The sequence below is a fragment of the Acanthochromis polyacanthus genome, chromosome 8 (assembly GCF_021347895.1).
Source record: "Acanthochromis polyacanthus isolate Apoly-LR-REF ecotype Palm Island chromosome 8, KAUST_Apoly_ChrSc, whole genome shotgun sequence".
In the NCBI taxonomy this organism is placed as follows: Eukaryota; Metazoa; Chordata; class Actinopteri; family Pomacentridae; genus Acanthochromis; species Acanthochromis polyacanthus.
In genome coordinates, this window is record NC_067120.1 from 9,167,332 (window position 1) to 9,188,284 (window position 20,953).

At 44.5% G+C, this 20,953-nt stretch overlaps 2 protein-coding genes across 4 annotated transcripts in view; one reads left to right on the forward strand and one right to left on the reverse strand.

Moving 5' to 3' along the window:
- gtf3c6 (general transcription factor IIIC, polypeptide 6, alpha) overlaps positions 1 to 20,953 on the forward strand; it is a 30,405-nt gene that overhangs the window by 3,132 nt on the left and 6,320 nt on the right. Inside the window, exon 1 of one of the 3 annotated variants that reach the window (XM_022191952.2) lies at positions 18,034 to 18,249. The exons of 1 other annotated variant lie outside the window; for it this stretch is intronic. In XM_022191952.2, the coding sequence (XP_022047644.1) occupies positions 18,149 to 18,249 (101 nt within the window). In that variant the 5' untranslated portion in view covers positions 18,034 to 18,148. Of the gene's footprint in view, positions 1 to 18,033; positions 18,250 to 20,953 lie in introns of those variants that run through there. One more of the 3 variants, XM_022191953.2, reaches the window with a different exon arrangement.
- LOC110949742 (zinc finger homeobox protein 3-like) lies at positions 1,684 to 19,021 on the reverse strand. Its single transcript, XM_022191947.2, has 11 exons — positions 18,629 to 19,021; positions 14,456 to 16,127; positions 13,829 to 14,367; positions 13,497 to 13,710; positions 12,759 to 12,866; positions 12,496 to 12,632; positions 12,169 to 12,279; positions 10,513 to 10,675; positions 5,585 to 10,353; positions 4,834 to 5,499; positions 1,684 to 4,721 (listed from the first exon to the last, which is right to left on the reverse strand). The coding sequence occupies exons 2-11, from the start codon at positions 16,089 to 16,091 to the stop codon at positions 4,605 to 4,607; spliced, it is 8,460 nt and encodes a 2,819-aa protein (XP_022047639.2). The 5' UTR covers positions 16,092 to 16,127; positions 18,629 to 19,021; the 3' UTR covers positions 1,684 to 4,604.

Sequence of the window (20,953 nt, forward strand, 5' to 3'; positions counted from 1 at the left end):
GCTCTGCCATATGATTGATTAGGATGGTGTGACGACCATTAAAAAGTCATTTAAAAGATGGATAGGGACCACATTTCCAAATAAAAACCACTTTATACCTGATGAAGTGCTGAACAAACTCTCCTTCAAAGACATTTACTGATTACTCTCGGGGTATGACTGAGTGTAATGTGGGAAGTACCCATGAACTGTGTGTACCTCTGCATCAGCCGTAGACGACTCCAAAGCAAATGTCTGCGTACAGTCAGGCAGTGGGTGATGGAGCTTGCATTTTTAAAACTAAAATTTGACCATTTAGATTACAAGAAGCAGAAGTGACATTCATTTGGACAGAGGTGAAGTCTATCTGCGTAGAAGGAGGCGCACACATAAATAAACGACACAAATAGGCCAACACACGCACACACTGATTGAAATGTATCTGATAGCACAGCGTCGCTTCAGCCGAAACCTTATCCTGAGAAGCAGAGGTGTATCTAAATGTGCGAATGTATTTCGGCTCTGTCTCTTTAACTCGGGGCTCCACCACAGCAGCATGCTTTGGGATTCATGCATAAACATGAGCTGGCCTTTCAGCTCTCTCCTCACATAACCAATCTAAATCTAAATGAGCCCCCACTACAGATACACCAGCAGGCAATGACATTACACCCCCTCCCCAGCCCCAGCTCTACCCCCTACTCTACCCTACTACCCCCAGCGACACATATACACCAGCAGGCAATAATTTCACGCCATCCCTCAAAGCCCCCCCTCTACCTACTCTCCACACACACACTCGTACCCCTTTTTGCCGCAACCCCACCAGCTGCACAGTACTCATTTGATTAAGAGGGGGAGGACAGGGAGAAGGAGAAATGGTGGGGGATCACTTTATCAGGATGACTTTCTAAGATGGCTATCATCAGCTACGAAGCTATCTCAAGCCCTCTTGTGTGTATACTTTGCTGTTGTTCTCCCCATGTATCTGTTTGTCTCCTCCCTGCAGCTCCAATCAGAACATAACAGTTTCACGGTTACATTTTCCGTTGTCGCATTTCTGTGTAATGGTGAAATAAATGGCTTGCTGCTAGAGGAAAAAGGGAGCAGATACCAGTTTGTGCTTGACTTGTGTGTGACTCCGAAGGAACGACACATTCCCATGTTCATTTAAGATTTTCCTCTTTGGCAAGTTGTCTCATCAACCACAGGAAAGCTTTACATAAGAAAGAACAAAATAATAAAATCTTCTCTACCAACCTAAGCTGTGGTCTTTGAAATGTTGCATATGAAAATCTGTGTGTCCTAAATGTGCTGTAGTGTGCAATTTTCCACCCCTCTCTCCCAGAGTCGTAAAACACATTATCATCATCAGCAGCAGCAGGAGCAGCAATGTAATTCATCCGAGGTCGTTAATATTCATCATATCATTTAGTCACAAAGGAAACTCATCTGGCTGAATGTCACAGATGTAATTAATGAAGTGACCCCAGAGGTCATGGCTCCATTCACCAAACGCCTTCCACACACCACCATGTTACACACACACGGTTGCACATCAAAAGCCTTCCAGCCAGACACACACCGACACCAAGCATGCAACCTGGAATATGAAACGCATATATAACAGGCAGACACCCTCACATACCACAACATTCACAAAATGGCTTCTCTCGGTAAGACCAAAGGGATGAGACCAGAGCGTGCACCAAAGCAGACTTTATTTAGCTCAGTGGAGTATGGGGAGGGAAAGGAAGAGAAACACACACCAGCAGGGAAGAATTGGGGTAAGGAGAGTATAGAGACACACTAAACCACTGGAGCAGGACATAAGGACAGGTGCACATCACAGGTATCTTTTTGGTCATCACTATGGCAACAACATATCCAGAAAAAAATTAAAAGAATCGTTTTACCTACAGTAAGGATAACAGAGTCTCTTCACCATAGAGGACTCCAATATGTACATCTTACAGTCACTAAGTTCAAGAGAATACGAGAGAAATTATATTTGAAATAATCAGTATACAAAAAAAACTGCCTGTGTGGTATTTGGAATGCACATCTCTGTACAGAAGAAAGCTCATTGGTATTGTCGTAAACATTGGTTAGTTTAAGAACAAAACATGACAGAGTTAGTCAGTCCACATCCTTTGGAAAGTTGGCTGTGATGTCAATCTGAGCTCAGCAAAGCTGTTCCAGCTGGAGAAATTGACAATGCAACACAGAAAGACACCGTACCAGTGGAAGGTTTGGGGCTGAACTCCTTCAAATACCTCATTCAAATAACTATGCAGTATCTCCACAAGGATGGAGAAGTTAATGCACCAAGAGGGTTTCTCTGAAACTGGAAGCTTGAAAAATATTTCTGGTATTACGAAAGCCATTACTGTCTTCTGAGTAAGGGTAATTAATAGGATACTGAAAACAAACTTGATGGAATTGAGCCCCACATATCCATTTGTTTTTGACAGAATAACAGAGGAGCAGTTTATCAACAGCATCACAGGTATCATTACAGTTTGTAGTCATTAAAGCCTAGTGGTAAAGCGATCAGAGCATGCATCTTTCTACAGTATCGTTAGAAACTACAGTACATTAGCAGCAAACTGGACATCCTTAAGGGCTGAATTCAACACTATGGTATAAAAGAAAAATAAACTGCAACATTTCTCAAGAGAAGTAAAACTCTTCAACCGCTATATTACAGACTGCCATGGCTCTAGTTTGGGGTTTTGGTTACAGTCTCCAGTGTGCTTATGAGAGGCAGAAAACAGTAGCTTAGATACAGGGACTCCTTCCTTCTTTAAAAACAGCAATACATCGTCAAGTAAACAGTAGCGCTTATTTTTGTAGGTCATATGGTTAAAGTATTATCACATCTTTGGATTTTGTCTTAAAGCATTAATTATTGTTTAGCTATTATTGTTATATTATCATTATTACAGATAGAATAAGGACTGGTTGCAAATGAACACAGGAAGAAAGGTAGAGAGAAAAAGTGGAAAGTAGGTAGGGAGGGAGAAGGAGGGAAAATAAATTAAGTGTACAAAAATAACATCAATAACATCCGACGTTTTTCTCAACTTTGCGCAGTAGCTCCCTATCTGTAAGTGGAAAAGAGAGCTATGTCTCAAACATCCAATGAAGTCTCGAGTCAACCATACAAAAGCTAAATACTGTACATTTACCCCTCACACTATTAAACACTTTAGTTTCAATAAGGTTTTTTGTAACAATCTATTACTCAGAGGTGAAAAGCTCAGATCTTTGAAATACAGAGATGTTTTCGTAGATATCTTTTAATACTTAGTCCAAGGTTAAACCAAGCCTCTTCTGTTTCAAAAACAGAAAAGTATAGTATTAAGATCACATTTGAAGCGGAGCCATGTTGAGCTGTTGACCTGAGCATAGAAAGCTTTACATTAATCACATAACATTGGTAAGCCATTGGTATATTCAAATAGAACGGAAAGGCAGTAAGTCACCTTACCTGAACATATCAAAGCTGTCATAATCTTTTCATAATCATGACACTATATCGAAGCAAGACAGTTTATCTCAATCCATAAGATTTATATTAAGAAACTATTACTAAACACACACAATGTAAATTTGAGTTTGGTTAAAGTTTTCATATACAGTATAATGGTTGAGTGCTATAAAAAATAGTTTGCCCCATTCAAGACAAACTGGCCTTTACGTTCTGTGCTATTTGGGCTGTTATCCACTAAAGGAACATAGAAGGAGTACATGTACAACAGAAGACTCATCATTGGCTTTTGAAAGGTGAAGCTGCATTCTAGCACCGTATCAGTCTATTGGTACTCTGCTCACCTATGCCAGTTGCAGATCTCACCCCTTCACCGTACAGACGTCAGCTCTGCAGTTTGTTATTGAAAACAAACATGTTCAAACTAAATCCACAGACATGTAAAATTTTGGTTATGAGCTTTGGAATCTGAGTCAGTCTTTACAAAAGCTCTATGCAAATATCCCTGTGTATTTCAAGGATATTATTCTGTTTTTTCTTCTTCTTCTTCTTCTTCCACTGTTAACTGCTTTGTTTTTCTTCAAGTTTATTTTTTGGAGCTCTCTATTTACACTAAAATCTCTTTGACAATTTCTTTTCCAGCCTCATACAGACTGGCACTACATGCTACACAGCTAGTCATCTAGCACTGTCTGGTGGAGGGCCCACTATGAGTCTGTCATGCAGACTGAGAGGTAGACTGCAGGTCTAGCTGGGCAGTGAGGTCACATACTTGGAGAATGCTCTTTGGCCTCTGTGGCATCTGGTTGGGTTTTATCAAGGTGGTGTTTGGTTGTAGTAAGGTGTCTGACAGAATAGGGAGAGGAGCTCTTTTCAACAAGAAAGGACAGACCAGGAAAGAGTTTAAGAACAATATGAAAAGAGGAAAGCTGTGGTAAAGAGGACTTGGTTTGGGCTCTCTCCTACTTTCTGAGGAGAGAGTTTCTCTTTGGGCCACTGCGGCTCTGCATCTTTGGGGTATTCAGGTTACAGGGTTGGCAGCAAGTGGACAGGGTATATAGGTTTAGAGGTCGACAGCAGTTGCAAAGTGGGGTTTTGGTGAGAACATGGTTGAAGGAAGCAGTCTGCCTCTCTAAGCTCTGTCTCTTTCGCCTGCCCCTGCTGACAGCTCAGCCTGCTCCCTCTCTGCAGAGTCAGAGCTCAGGCTCCTGGCCCTCTTCTCCTTCGCTCTGGCATTCTGGAACCACACCTGAAAAATATTTACATAAAAAATGTTACTTATTAGACTTGAAAGACTTGATTGTTCTGGTTTGAATATTTTTAATCTGTAATGAAGAAATTGATATATTTGAAACTGTTACCTGAACCACACGGTGAGGCAGTCCCAACTCCTGGCCTAGTGTCTCACACTCATGTCGGTTGGGTGTGCGGTGGCTCCTGTAGAAATCCTTGAGCTGGAGTACCTGGAAGTGGCTCATCTGTGTCCTTTGGCGCTGCTGCTGATGGTGGTGCTGCTGCAGAGTTTGTGTCTCACCCCAGTCTGAGCTGGTACCCCCATGTCCTTCAGGACTAGGAGAACCTTGGCCAGCCATACCGGAACCCTCTTCACACGCGTACTCCTCGTCATCTTCCTCATAGTCATCATCCTCCTCTGGGCTGTTTAGATTTGTGGTTGAAGACAAAGAAGTCACAGGTGACTTCAAAGTGAACTCTTTGTTGCTGATGACGTAGCCAGGGGTTGGGATAGCGTTGGAAGAGATAGATGGACCTGGTCTGTCCATGACAGATGACATAGCCATCCCAGTCTGCCCATTGGATCCATTGCTTATTGATAAGTTGTAGCCAGCTCTTTCTGCCTCTGCCCAGTGACGTGACCTCATATGGGCATCCAGAGCACTCTTTACCTTGAAGAGAGCCCTGCAGAATGGGCAGCGCAGGTGGTTCAAACCGAGCTGGAAACTGGAACCTGGTCCCATTGACCGAAACTGTCCTTTTCTCTCTCTTGCCCGTGTATTCTGAAACCAAACCTGTGAAAGAAAGATGTCCATTTTAAAATTCAATATAACCAAGAGCATTAAATAGTTTTGTCTTTTTTTCTCATCTATACAGTACCTGAACAACACGTCTTGTGAGGCCCACATCTCGTGCAATGCTCTCGAGGACTCCTCTGGTGGGGTTAGAGTCCAAGCTGTAGCGCTGATACAGCACTTCAAGTTGTTCTGGGGTGATGGTGGTTCTCTGACGTTTATCCCTTCTGTGCTCCTCCTCAACCTCTCTACCGCCCCGTTGGCCCTCAAAACTGGTCTCTGATATATGCTTTGTACTTTGCTTTATGGGTGTCAGGGAATTGGTTAGGGTGCCGCTTGAGTGATCAGAGAGTGTGTTCTTAATTTGTATGCTGTTTAGGTGCGAAATCATGGGATGTGTGGGATTAGGGTGTATCTGGGACATAGCACCTGATAGCATTTGACTGGCCATTAAGGAGTGGTTGGGGTGAAGCATCATGTAAGGCATGGTTCGGTCTGTGAAGCCAGAATGAAGAAGTTGTACCTGGGACTGTGCTGCTAGGAGGTGCCTGGTCTGATGTTCCTGCCACAGCTGGAAAGATGGCAAGGATACTGGGCAGACACTGCACTGGAACTGAGGCTGGGGTTGGAGCTGGGATTGCGGTTGGGTTTCAGTTGACAGGCAAGCTGTTGCATCAGACAGCCGACTGTGGCTTTTCTCAGACTCTGGAGCAGAAGGGAGGCTGGATGAAGTGTCAGCAGCCTTTTCAGGAGTTGGTACAGGAGGAGGACTGCGTGTATGGCCCTCGTCGGAGTGAGACATAGACAAGTTGGTGGGTACTGTTTTTTGTGTAGAGAAGGCAACCAGAGGCTGGGGTTTTTCAGGAGTACTTTCTGACAGCAGCTTGGGCTCAAGTTGTGGATAAGATCCTGTTTTTATGTCCTGAACAATTTCCTTATGTTGGATGTCTGCATCTGAAGTTCCATTTTGAGTATGAACAGGAACTGGGCTTGTGTTAGCCTGAGGAGAAATTATTTTTTCTTCTTGTTTACTTGTAGGTGGTGTTTGTTCACCTTTGGCTGTTAGATAGTCACTGTCTGTGCATGGAGTGGATGAATCAAGGGCAGGTGAGTCAGGATGGGTGTAATACTCATAAGTCAGATCCACAGAGTTTTCATTCTGGGAGTCACCTTGTCCTTCATCCTCACCACTGTTATCCTGGTTATCATCATCATTCTTGTAGTAACCATTTCTCTGTCTGTATATGTTTTCAAGTTGGTTCCTATCCTCTAATCCATCATCTGCCACTCGATCTTGGTTTTTGCGGGCTCTCTGTCTAGCATTTTGGAACCATACAACAATCACTCTGTTCGGGAGGGACAACAAAGCTGACAATCTGTCATATTCTTCCTCTCTGGGGTAGGGAGTGGCTTCAAACACTCCCTGTAAAGTCTCCAGTTGTTGCTCTGTGAAGCGCGTTCGGGACGAGCGTCTACCCCTATGGGGCTCTCCTCTATGCACGTCTGTTGTCTGAGGTTGTGGGGACGTGTTGGCTGGGATGCCTGGGGACAACGAACATGGAGAAACTGTCAGAGCCTGGTTTTGTGCTACTTCCTCTCTGGAGTCCTCCAGCGCTGTGGTTGGGGGGTTATTAAAATTGTAAGGGGAATCCTTGTCTCGCTGGCGCTCTTTAAATAGGGTGTTTCGGAACCAGTGTTTAATGACTTTGTGTGGCAGACCAGACAGTGCAGACATTTTGTTGATCTCTTCATCACTGGGGAGGCTATTGATATCAAAGTGTTTCCTTAGAACAGTTAGTTGCTCTTCAGAGATTCGTGTTCGGGTTCTCTTACCCTGCTGTTGTTCAAGTATTGATGGGCTAACTTGACTTGGCTGTCCTGTTTGGATGGGGCTGGGCTGAGATGGCTGACCCAGCATGGCAGGATTAAGCTGTGGAGGCTGACCTAACAAAGCTGGGCTGAGCTGTGGTTGCTGAGCTAACAATGCTGGACTGAGCTGTGGTTGTTGCCCTAGCAGTGCTGGGTTAAGTTGAGACTGATAGAGTTTTGCTAGCTCAGGGTTCACACTTGTGTCTAACCAAGCCTGGGGCTGAAGAGCCACAGACTGCATCACAACTGGAGGGAGGAGAGGTAGCTCCATGGGAAAAGGAATTGGTGGTAGTGGAAGCTTTGGTAAGGATAGTGGGGGTATAGGAAGCTGGGGTAAGGATAGAGGGAGCATAGGTATTTTAGGCAAAGAAAGAGGAATGGAGGGCGTGGTTTGAGAGGTAACTGTAGAGGATGTGCTTGGGATGGGTGCCTCTTGTTGTGGAAAGTCTTGAGACTGAGAAGGAGAAGGTGGAGAAGAAGGTGCAGGGACAGTTGGTGTTAGATCTGTAGCTGTGACACCTGTTTTGGTTGTGGGATCTGAAACTGGCAAAACAGATGAGGGTTCAAGGGTTTTAACTTGAGGCTTAACTGGTTCCGGTGCCGCTTCTGATTCTGGGCTTGTGGATGGGACTGGAACTGCAGCTTGAATTGAATTCTCCCCCGATTTAAGCTGTGTGAGTGGGTACGTCTGGTCATACTGCAGCCTATATTCTCTGGAAAACTTCTCCAATGCAGCAGTGGGGAACAGCATCCTATGAATGTACTCCTGGTGGCTTTTTAAAATCAAGGCATCTGAAAAAAACTTGCCACAGTCTCTACATTTTTTTCCTTTTTCACAGCATTTTTTCTCTTTGTTTGCCGAACCCTCATCTTTGCTCTGTTTGTCTTCTTGTGGCAAGCCTTCTGTCTCTCCATTGTCTTCTCCTCCTTTGTCATCCTTGTTACATCCTCCCATCTTTCCATTCTGCAGTTTGCTAAGCTCATCTCTGTTCTCCTCTGAGCCCACTTCCATCTTGTTTATATCAGAGCACTCTTGCTTATCTGGTATCATTTGAATTGCTATCTGCTGCTGGTGTCTGTGTCTACTTTGTATATACTGCAGTGCCAACTCATAGCCATAACCCTGCAGCAGGGCTCTAAGAGGCTCCCCATTTGCAGCAGCATATGGCACTCTGGGTGGAGGACATTGCAATCCAAGAAGATTAAATGAAGAAGAAACTCCTTCCTCTGCCTTACTTTCATTTTTAACAGTAGGAACATGCATTTCTTCTTTCTCCTCCTCAAGACCAGATTTGTGTTCTTTTTCCATCTGGTCGATGGAGGGTCCCTTGCAGACTGCATCAACCTTGGCCTCACACTGCAGTTGGTGCTGTGTTTGGTTAATATGGTTAGTTGAATTTGAACATTGTTTCTGGGCTTGTTTGTCATCAGTTTGAGACTCCCTTTTAGCCTCTGTCTTTACCTGTTCTTTAGGGAGGGGACAGGCAGATAATGAATGACTAAACTCTGGGCTCTTAAGAGTTAACTCTGGGTTGACTGACATGTCTCCAGACAGATAAAATGGCAGAAGTAGTTGCTGCTGTAGAGAGAGCAAGTTGTCTGATGCCAGGGAGAAGTGTTGTTTGAGAAGATTCTCCGGTCCTAATGGAAGGTGCTGCATCATTTGGGACTGAAGAAGAGCTGTATGCTGTTGTAATTGAGCCTGGACTTGGGCCTGGGCTATCTGCTGCTGCTGTATTAGCATTAGCTGGTTTCTTGATGCTAGAAGCTCTGCCACTCTCTTTTTAGCCTGCTGGCTATCTGTTGGGTTAGAGAGGGTTGGCTGGGCTTCAGCTACTAAGCCAGAGCCTACTAGTGAAGAGCTTGAAGAGCTTCCTGCATCTGGCCTCTTGGTGAAAGGCAAACTCTTGGGTGTTTCTTCTCTGGTGGAAGAGGCCTGAGCAGCAGTAGTGGAGACTGGAACAGCGACAGTAGATGCTGGGGTCTGTGGAGCTGGGTTTTGGGCAGCGCGAGCTCTAGTCTGATGAAGGACAGAGCGAAGATGTATGTCCAGTGTGGAGCTCTGGCTGTAGCCCACGCCACACAGTCGGCAGCGGTATGGTCTAGGATCTGGACCACGAGGAGCTTCTGGGGCAGCAGCACTTGTGCCAGAGTCCTGCAGGGCTCGTCTGGCCCGGTGGAGATGGGACACAGAGTTATAGTGGACCAAAAGAATTGTTTTCTGAGTAAAAGATTCAGAGCATATTGTACATTTATAGGGCCTAGATGGATCAAGATAACGGTCCATTGTGGGGTTAGAGCTCTTCTTGAGAAGGGAGCTGGAACTAGGTTCAGATATGATCTCTTCTTGTGGCCCTTTCTCTGTCTCAGCAAAATCCTGCTCGCCTCCATCAACTTCAGGGACCATGTCCTTCTCTTTAATGTTAAGCTCTTCTTTTTGTTCCTCCTTTCCCTCTGTGCCAAGAGGTTCTTCATCTATCTCTTCATCCTCGCCCTCTCCAGCTTCTTGACCTACTTGAGGTGACAAACTAAAATCTTGTTGAACTGTATTCTTATTATGCTCCATGTATTGCACAGCATGAGGTGTGAGGAGCGTATTCTGTTCCTGTGTGTTGTCCAGCTGTGAGTGTGTGTTCTGCATGTGTCTCTGCAGGGCCTCCTGACTGCGGCATTGTCTCGAACAGAGGGGGCACTCTGTCGCCGCCCTCATGGCATGGTATTGCCAGTGTAGCTGGAGCTTCTCCGGAGTGGGGAACGCCAAGCTGCACCTGCTGCAACGGAACCGGTAACCATGGCGATCAGAAAGGGGAGGGGGGTCGCTGGGGGGGGAGGTGGGCGGAGATGAAGGGGAGATCTGAGTCGGGGACTGAGGAGCCAGTCTGCCATTGGAAGGGTGAGTAGTGTTGTCTTCTAGGGGTGGGGTGAGAAGAGCTGTGACATCTTTGGGTGCGGCTACATCTCCCTCAGTGTTTTCCACCGAATTGCCTGTAAAATGCCCAAAAATAATGACTGTGAATTTTTAAATGATTTTACAAAAACACATGTCAGGAAAACAATGCTGTCTTTTGACCAAAAGAACATGGTTTGGTGTTACTGCTTCTTCACCCAATGTCTAAATAGTTTTATCATGCACTTTACACCAACCTTTGTTTTCCTGTGAATCAGTTGAGGCGGTGGAATCTGCGGTATGGGAACAGTTTGCATTGTTATTCTTGGTTGTTTTATTTTTCTGAATATCATCCGTGTGTGAGTCTGTCTGTAGTTCTGTCTCCAGCTGAGACTGCGGTTGTTTCATGGGTGGTGTGACCTGGAAGAAAGAAAATGTATGTTCTGTCAGTTTTGGTTGCCGCTCAGTGTTGTTTTACCATTTCAAAAAAAAAGAAATATGGGATATTGCCATGCTGTCTTTAACCAAGATTATGAATAAAACATGTTTAATTGTACAGTATAATAGCAAGCAAATATATCAATATGTATAAACAGAGTGCGTGCTCTCCCCGTACTGACATCATAAAACATTAAAGTGTATCGTTACATCTTGCACCTGCCTGCACAGCAGTATAAGCAGCAAGGCACATCAATTTGTTAATAAGTATACATGGTTGAGATATGTGCGTCTGCCCTTCAGTTCCTGCGACACCCTCCAACATGCCCCAAGGGTTTAATAAAACTTTACTGAGCTGAATAATGAATTTATTTAAAATCATTCTTCATATAGAAATCCTCCAACCCCACAGCTTGAAGCAATGAGAGCAAATACTATATCTATGTGAACAGCTAGCCACCCTAAGGAAAGGACAGACAGCCAAAGATGAGATTTACATGACAAGAGTTTTCTCTGCGTAACAGCTTCATAAGAGCGAAAGAGAAGAACAACCACACACGCGCGCGCACACACACACACACACACACACACACACACACACACTGCAGAGAAAACTGAAGGTCAGGCTTAATCTAGAGAGCGTAATTGGAAAGCAAGGTACATAATGGCCATCATCACCTCAGTCTGAATTAATGAACCTCAATTACTATCAGAGAGAGTGAGGGAGGGGTAGGAGGGGAAGAAGGGAGGATGGGGGCTAAGGGGTGTAGAATATGAAAAAGAGAGAGAGCAGAGAGAGGGAGGGAGGAAGTATGGGGCAATGAACAAAAAAACTGCTTTGGAGAAAGACAGTGAGTAAGGGAGGGGTAACGCATAAGAAATTGAGAGAGAGCTTGGGAGAGACAGAATGGGAGGGGCAGGGACAGAAATTGCAGAATAGGAATGATAGGAGTAGCTTGAGGGGGGGAGGGAGGGACGGCAGAGGGGAGAAAGGGTGAAAAGCAGTCAGTGAAGTGGAGGGAAGAGAGCAAGAGACAAAGGCCACTTAGCATACAGGCCAGGGAGATGGAGGATGGTGATGTGGATAGATGACCGGTCATTGTTAGTTGGAGAGACACAGTAAAAAGCATGGGGGCCCCTTTTTAGCTTGACTGCACTTCTGGTAATAGAGGGCTACTTAAACATGCATTATAGAAAGACTGGCTTTTCCCTCACTCACTCAGTCAACCCCTCTCCCTTCCACTCTAAAAGATGCGCATGCACATGCACACAGAATGCACGGCTGCATCAAAGATGATAGCGGGGAGCTACTTAAACATGCATTAAAAAAAGCGCTGCCTTTCTCTCTGGTGCCTTCTTAATGGAATTGTCTCCCTACATTTCACTCTCCCCCATCCCCCATCGCTTCGCCTTCTCATTTTCTTTTGCTTCCTGACGAACGCAAACACAACAAATACGCAGTTGCAAACACTTACTGTGCTGATGAGCTTGTCTACACAGTCCTGTGCCACACTGTGCACATGAGTGAGATGCTGTCGAAGGTGTACGTATGGGAGTTTAACCTGGCACAGAGGGCACTGGACAGTCTAAAAGAGGGTAGGGAGGACAAGAGAGGGAAATGAGGGAAATTGTTATTAAAGCATTAAATCTGCAGGCAGCGAGGGACCATAGGTGTGCAGGGGTTTGTCAGATTACACAAGGAAATTACACGCCTTCTAATCTAGAAGTGCATTTACTCCTCCGGTACATTTTATATTCAAATGGACATGCTTAAATTATTAAAATGTGTGTCAACTGCTTACCTGCTGGTTCTCATTTTGCTGGTGTTTTCTGGGGCGTTTGGTTGAGATGGAGTTTTCCATTTCCCCGCATCCAGAGGATGGACGTTTAACTTGGGCCACTGAATCCCGTTTTTCTATTTCCTCTTCTCTTGTTTCTTCTTCCAAGCAAAAACATGAGCACATAAATGAATTTATATTTACTATGTAATATATTATGAAATCGTAATTTGAGTGAACTAATAATATATTATAAACATTTTCGTAAGCAGTCGAAGCAGTTGTACCTGTCTCCTCTGAAATCTTCTTTGCCCCCAAGTTACATGTGTCTTTGGTTGTGTCCAAAGGACCAGTGCTGGTCTCACTGGAAGTTTCCATATCCTCACTGAGCTCTCCTGGGAAACGGCAAGACAAGTAATTATGTAAAGCAAACACAGTACTTCATACAATATGTTTTCACAAACTATCCCTCAAAAAGACCAGTGTCTTTGGACCACACTCCATTCTTCTTGCTTGCCTCCACACACTATTGATCAGTATTGATTCCACATTAGATTCCCCTCAGAGGTGGAGTAGAGGTAATATGAACTTACAACACATCAGTTCACCTCAATAAGTCTTAATCTGCACTGAGCCAAATCACAGGATATATTTAATTTAGAAGTGAACTGTTAAACAGTTCATTTTAGATGTTTAACAGGCCACATACTCCACACAATATAAGTTTAGCGCTTTATAATAGCTTGCACAGACTGTAGAATTGTGACAAGCCTCCACCTCCCACAGTTCTTGTACAAGAGATTTGTATTGGTCCATTGATTAGCAGGTGCTAGTTAGCTGCTGTCAGGGGTGATTGGGGATATAACAAGAATGTGTATCGACTAATCGCTTTGCTTGATCAATATCTCAGCAACAGCCATTACTCATTTTCTCCCTCTTTTCATCTTAATTCCCTGTCTGCTCTCTGATGTCAGCAAGCCAGTGCAACATGAAATCAAATACACCCACGCAGTTCATATTCTCACCTGTGACACCATCAGGGCTTTTCCTGATGGTAAAAATGGCTGCCAGCTCCTCTCCATCCATTGGCTGCAGCTGTAGTAGCCCTTCCCTCTGCTGATGGGTTGGCGTTTGACTGTGTTTCAGTACTTGGAGTTTAGAAGAGGAGGAGTGGTTGCATAGAAGACAGTGGAACAGCCACGAACCTCCATCAACCTCACCATCATACTGCTGCAGAAACTAAAAGTAATGACGTAGAAAGAAAATATTATGGTTGGGTAGCAGTTACTAAATATAATCTAATTACAAGGAAACACTAAGTACATTTGGGCTTAATGTGCTTCTTGCAGGTGCTTACTCTGTAAACTCGGACGCTCGCCTCATGGTGTGAACTGAGGGAATGCCCGCGTAGCTTCTCCAAACTGCTGGTCACATAGTCACACAGGTTGCACCTCAGCTGAACCGGGTTCCCCTTAGCAATGAGGGCAGCCCCCTCCTGACCCCTGTCTCCGCCCTCCTGGAGATGAGCAGCAAGCTGGTACCGGGTGCGGTGTCTATCGGTCTGGCAGTGCAAGGAGAAGTTAGCCCTCAGTGGGGTGGTGTAACCACACAGTCTGCAGTGGCAACCACCGGCAACTAAGGAGCACCACTCAGACTGGGGCAAGGAGCGAGGAGCATTCAGGTGCTGCTCCACAGACTCTAAGCTGTCAGATGAAAAGCAGGAGCAGACAAGGCATTGGAATACACCCTGGGAGAGGGGTCCAGTGGGGGACAGAGATGGGGCTGGAGGGGGAGAGGGCGAGGGGGAGGGAGAAGGAGTCAGTGTAGAGCCAAGGGTGACTGGCTGTTCTGTCACCTGCTGACTGGTCAGTCGCATGTTCAAGGAGATCTCGGCGCCTAAAACAGAGAGAAACTGTGAACCAGAATGTATACACTTAAAAGTGTTCGTCTTAAATTGCAGCAAGAGATGTGATACATTACCCACCTGTGTTTTGTAGGTGTTTAAGCTGTGGGGCGAGGCTCCGGCAGTGAGACAGATAGTAACCTCTCTGGAGCCGTAGCATGTTATGTGTGTGTTTTTCGCTGGTGGTGTGTATGCGCAGGTTGCGGGCAATGCTGGTCTCATAGTCGCACACATCGCACCGCCACCGCTTACCATGAGAGTGGGAGTGTGCAGGTGGTGTGAGCTTGGCAGGCTGAGTAGTAGGCGTGGGAACAGAGAGCGGGAGCTTGCTGTATGGCTGCTCATCCACTGTGTGACCATTGGACGAGCTGCTGTTGTTGGTAATGTGAGAGGTGTGTATTTGACCATTCGAGTGTCCCCCGTTTTGAACATTATTAAGGTGTTTATCGGACTGCATGTGTATGCTGAGGTTGCCTTTCGATGAGGTAGCATAATCACAAACCTCACAGCGGTAGGGCTTGTAGCCACAGGCGTAGGTTTCACCTCGGGCTAAGCGAGGATGGGGTTTCCCCGAACTGCAGTACCCACACACTCCTCGTGTTGCACCACCACAAACACACTTTCCCCCAGAGGCGCCACACACACACTGGCCTCCTGTCTCCGGATGTTTCTCCTTCATGTGGACTTGCAGTGTATGCTGAGACTTATAGTGCCAGTTACACTTGGGGCATTTCAGGGTTTTGCAGGAATTGCGTGAGTGCATTATGGTCATGTGACTAGTGAGTGAATTAGGAGAGAGGTCTTGGTTGAGGTTTCTAAGGACGGCTTCTTTCTGTTCTCCATCTTTGTCTCTCTCGTCATCCACTTCTGCGTCTAGCTGGCTGTCATTTGGTTCTGGAGCTTTGGCACCATCTCCATTGGAAATGGAAGAGTGAGGAACCCCTGCCAGCCCATCATCCTCAGCAGGTGTACTGGCAGGCTCGGTACCTGCCAGTGGAAAAGCCAGAGAAGACTGCTGGGATCTAAAGCTCTGAGGAAACCCAGAAATCCAGCCCTGATCTCCCTTAATGTCTTTTACCTCTGTCTCGCTCAGCAGGGCAGATGAGAAGGACGGACAATTGAAGTGCTTTGGAGAGATGGGAAAAAAAGGGGAGGGCTTTGGAGAGGCGGCTGTTTTGCTGTCGAGTGTGCCACTGGCCTTTGCAGTGCTGGAAGAAGAGCTGTGCTGGCTCTGTTGAGGTAATAAAGAACATTTGGATTTGGTTTGGCTTTGGTTTGAGATGGCCTCCTCCTCTTCCTTCTCCTCTCCGCCTCTGCTGCTGAGGGCTGCTGGGAGGCCCCCTGTAACTGTTGCCTCTCCCACACCTACACACGCCTCCCTTTCTGCCTTCCTTTGCCCCGACAAACATCCCTCTCCGAAGTCTTCCTTCATCCCCTGCTTTTGACGTACTCCATTCTCCTGTGAATCTCGCCCTTTTTCTTTCTGCTCACCTCCCTGGGTCTCTTCCCCAGCCTGGAACCCCTCTGCGCCCTCCTCCTGCTGAGGCAGGGTCAGGGGCTCTTTGGCAGGGGCCATGGCTGAGGTATGAGAGGATGACCCCTGCTCAGGAATGACCGCCAGGGTCAGGAGAGGAAGAGATAAAGCCTGGGGACTGAGGTCAGCATCTCTCTCCTCTCCTCCCCCTCCATCCCCTCCTCCTCCCTCACCGCTGTCCATACCAGAGGCTACAGCTGCCACGCATTACGACCCCACCTGTGTGTTTCAGATACAGGGAAAGAGAAGAAGGGAGCAGGACAGACAGAGACAGCAGAAAAGTGAAGTGAAAAAGAGAAGAAAATGAAATACATGAGTCATGTAAATAATATTGCATAACAATGGAGGCATTGATTAAAGTCCCTGGATAGCATCTGTTCAATACAGCCTTCACAGTGTGCAATCCAGAAGCTGGTTACCCAGGGGTTAGCGTTAGCCCTTAATGGGAAAATCAATAGCATGAGCGCTAAACTAGGTAGAGGAATGCGGGTAAAGGCTATGCAGGAGGTCTATAATATTCCTCAGGGGATAGGATTAAATAAAGAACTGAATGCTTGTGAGCTAAAGGGCTTCCACTAAATTGCCACACTTAGATAAAAGCAGATAAAAGAACACTTTTTTTTAAAGCAATTGTATCAGTCTCAACATCTTTTGCTGCACATTAGTGCAGAGATATTATGAGGCACCAGGATCAACGTTTAGCACGAGCAATTTTTACACTTAGTAAACACAATATAGTATAACAAACATTTGTTTTTACCAAACAAAATACTGGTGTAAAGCTTCTGCAAAAATTGTTTAGATTTTAGGGAGGTATTAATTAAAATTGTAGTATGTAGTACGATTTCTGTTTGAGGTTTTGTAGTACAGCACATTATATTTTGACTTCCACATTCTTTGTGCAAAATATTGCATCCACCTTCTGTAAGTTCTGCTACTAAAACACACATCCACATAAAGACAAAAGCAATGTTGTTCATTATAATAATTAATCCTTTCTTGTAATATACTCAAGCTTTATTTGTCCATGATAATGAAATGTTTAAAAAAAACTGTTATTTTAAACAGTTAATTACTGTCTGAAATTATGAATATTTTAAGAATTGGCTTTTGAAATCATTAGTTTTAATTAAACTAACACTGGGAAGTGACATTTTACATACATGAAGTTAATCATTAAAATCTTCCCCCAAAAATAAGCGTTTGGTTCCGACAAAGATTCTGAATCACATCAGCACAACAATGCATCACTACAGGGGCTTCCCAAAAAATAAATCAAGCCTCTCCCTTCTTCGGTTTCTGACGGATGCCATTCCAGACAGATACATCTCTGTTAGTCAGTGTGTGTCCCACAATCTCATTACTGACCTTTTTTTTTAATCAAGTAGAGACCTTAATCTACCCTTTCACCTTCTCCTTCAACCAACCAACCCCCTCGTCCTCCTCCTCAAACACCCCTTCTCTCTCTCTCTCCCTCTCTCTCCTGTAGCCACCCCCTCCCCCCTCTCTGCAGCTTTAAGATATATGGCTCATATCGGCACTCTGATAGTGCTTTAATGTACTGTGTTTATGTCACAGGCCACAGACCCTTGCCCACTGCAGCTGTCCACTGTCCTGCCAGAGAGTGCTGAGGGGCTGAGCGGGCCTGCCAGCAGCTGAGAACAGTCTCTAATCTGATAAAGATTTTCATTTACACTGCAATCAATAACCTGGGTCTATCGGCAATGTAACTATTTATACAAGCATTCCTGGCTCTCTATCGATCACAAGTGCGGGAAACCATCATTTAACAATGTGTGTGTGTACATCTCTGTGTGGCAATGTGTGTGCATCCTGTAGTGCAAGTGATTCTGATGATGTCAATTAGGTACAAACACAGAACACCTGAAATTTAACGTGCACGAGCATGCAACTTTCTATGGGTTAATATTGAGATATGAATGCATATTACATGTTAGTTATTAGCTGGTTATACTGCTGCTCACTGCAACATGAAATTATGTCCAAATAGCAAACAAAAAGTGTATGCTTGATTCCTTGGGATGGTGTGTGTGTGTGTGTGTGTGTGTGTGTGTGTGTGTGTGTGTGTGTGTGTGTGTGTGTGTGTGTGTTAAGAAGAGAGAAAGGAGAGACATGGGTGTGAGGGGGGGAGAGAAACAGACAGAGAGAAGAGTTGTGTGGCTGTACTTTAGGAAAATGCCTTTTGTTTGCCATTATAGGACCTGGACAAAAACAGCTGGATGTGGACAGACACTGTTTTTTGTTTTTCTTTAACGCAGCTGTTTTTGTTTTTTTTGCATGAAGACCTATTGGACCGTATACAATCTCCGCCAGTCTCAAGGTAATAGCACAAAGCTGTATTTTTTTATTTCTTTTTTCTTCTTCTTCTTCATTCTGGCCACCACAGCAACGGGGCAGTTGGAGAATACTGGACGAGCAGAGCCTTGAATAGTTCACTCCCCGTCTCTGTGTTGTCAAGGCACTGGCCAACCATCAGACTACTTCAGCCTTTGTTTACAGTGCTTCCTACGCCAGCTAAACCAAAAGTGATCGCGTTCACTAACCAGTAACAGGTGACTCAATGCACAGGCAGACCGACAAAAAAGCTCGATTTGCGAGAATTACAGGCTTGCACTGACCGAACACCCTCCTCCTCCCCACCGCTGGCTCGCTTCCTACCAAGCTCCCCGTAAAATATCGTAAACAGATGACACACTTACATTTCTGCAGCGACTCTGGTACAAAGCTCCGCACGCTGAATGTGTAGTAGTCCAGAAAACAATCGTATAGAGAGCCCACTCATTCCTTATGAATGATCCTCTGCGTTTTTACGGAGCCAGGAGGGGGAAAATGGGGAGAGGGAGAGAGAGCAGCGGGGTCCAAGTTGTTACCAAACAACTGTGTAATTAAAGCTACATATAGGCTGTAGTAAACAGAAGATGGGGGACGGAGGGGTTTGTGCGAGCTCCAGAGGTAGAATGAGTTCTGATCACTGTGGGAGGAAAAACACTTGGCTCTTTATTCCTGCTAATTAGTTTCCTTCAAAAAATGGCTGAGATTACGCCCAGTGCGCATGTGCGTAATTGCGCAGACACCGCTAATTAGCCCGTTTGGATCAATAGGATTCCGCGAGAGAGAGAAGGGAGAGGGAGGGGGTGACGGACGGAGGGAGGGGGGGGAGAGGCTACGGGGACGCATAGAAAGACGAAGAGAGGAGAAATATTAAAAAGTAGACAAAATTACATCTGAAACGTTAAGTTTTATTCTGCGATATGATATTGTGGCGGAAAATTCCGGTAATCCATTTTAGATGGGAATTTAGAAAAATCTGATTTCATCTCAAATATAGCTTATAGAGGAAACAATATGTAGAAAAATCTCCAGTTAGAGATGTCTTATTATAGTGTAAAGGACAATTCTGTCGATACACAATCGATATTGACCAAAAGCAGACATTTAACACCAAGACTTTTCGGAAGGATGTACGATACAATAAAACCTGCCACAAAATGACACAAAAATGCGACGCTGTCACCGAGATTCAATACTGAGGAGCACAAACACACAAGGCCCTGGAGGATTGTTTTAGTAATATAGTATCGACTTTTTTAAAAGATAAATCACTGGTTAGAAGCTCGTATACAGACACTGTCACACACTGAAATCGCATTATTTTCGAGAAAACTGCGATTTCTTTGTGATGTTCCACCTGCTTTGTAAAAGTTGAAACCAGATTACTGGTTTGCCCATGAATTTTTGAAGACTATGAAGAGGTCTAAAGATTAAAATTAACAGTAAAAAGAACGATTTCCTCTAAATATGCTTGAATATGTGAAATAAAGCATTTCGCCTTTATTTGGGCTGAGCAGGTTAGTAAAGGCTGGAGGTCTGTGTTTGGAACGCTGATTTGCAGGTTAATATTTTTTGTGATTAAAATAAATAATATCTGGAAAAAAATTCAAGCTAAATTGACGTGTCCATTCCTATGTTTCTCATTAAAAAGACCTTTGGTGTTTTTTTTCTGCTCCGGCCGTCCCATCCTCGCTCCTCAACTCTATTGTTATGATAATACTATTGTTGATTTCACGCTGGATGTGCAATCTGTCGATCGTCCATTTTTTAGAAGGAAAACTGCATTCATTTGTAAGATCAAATAGTAGCTTTTCGTCTTCCTTTATTAGGCTTTGATTGCCCAAGCTGACTTCTTCCTAATTTAACAATAATATAAATTGCATTTTAGGAAAGTAAGAAAGGCTACAGTGTTGCTGAAGAATATTCCTGTGCAAAAATGTGGTAATATTTTAGTATTTCCACAGCAGCTTAAAAAAAGGATACAGCTCTCACTGCAGTATGTTACTATCAGCTCACTGTTGCGTGAAACAACCCGCATTACAAGGCCATATCGGAATAGCTTACATGAATATTAATATTTTTCCTTACGTTGGTTTTGAGTGCACTGACATTTTGGATTTGATTTCTCTTGGTTTGGTTGGATTCTTTTCTTGCATTTGTCCAACTCCAAATACGTAAAGAGTCGATTCAGTGACCAATTAATGAAATGCCTAATGATTTGCCCTACGTTTGGAGTACATGCAATAATTTTTTTACGATTCGAATACGTTTAAAGTGATTGTCTGGCACAGGCCACGATCAAAGATTGCATCTTATCAAAAGCATAAATCAGTCACTCCTCTGTTGTTTTTATGCCTACATGGGTTTTCTGCTGTTATGGCTGCAGTTAAGTACGTGACAATTTGTCATTTTATGAACAAAAGACAACGACAGTGAGTGGTGATATAATTTTAACGTTAGTCCAGACATTGTCTGCTGTGTGTCACTTCAGTGTGGGTGTGTGAGTGTCTGTGATTTTCTGTGTGTGATTTTGTGTGGGTGTGTGGGAATGACAAAAACAGGTGCCTCCAAATTGATAGGTTTAAATAAAAAGAAAATTTTTAATGTTAATAGAAGCTAAAGCATTTTGGAGATCTGTTGTTTGAAAATGTTTGTCTTTATATGTGCATATGATGGTGCTGATTTAGAATGCC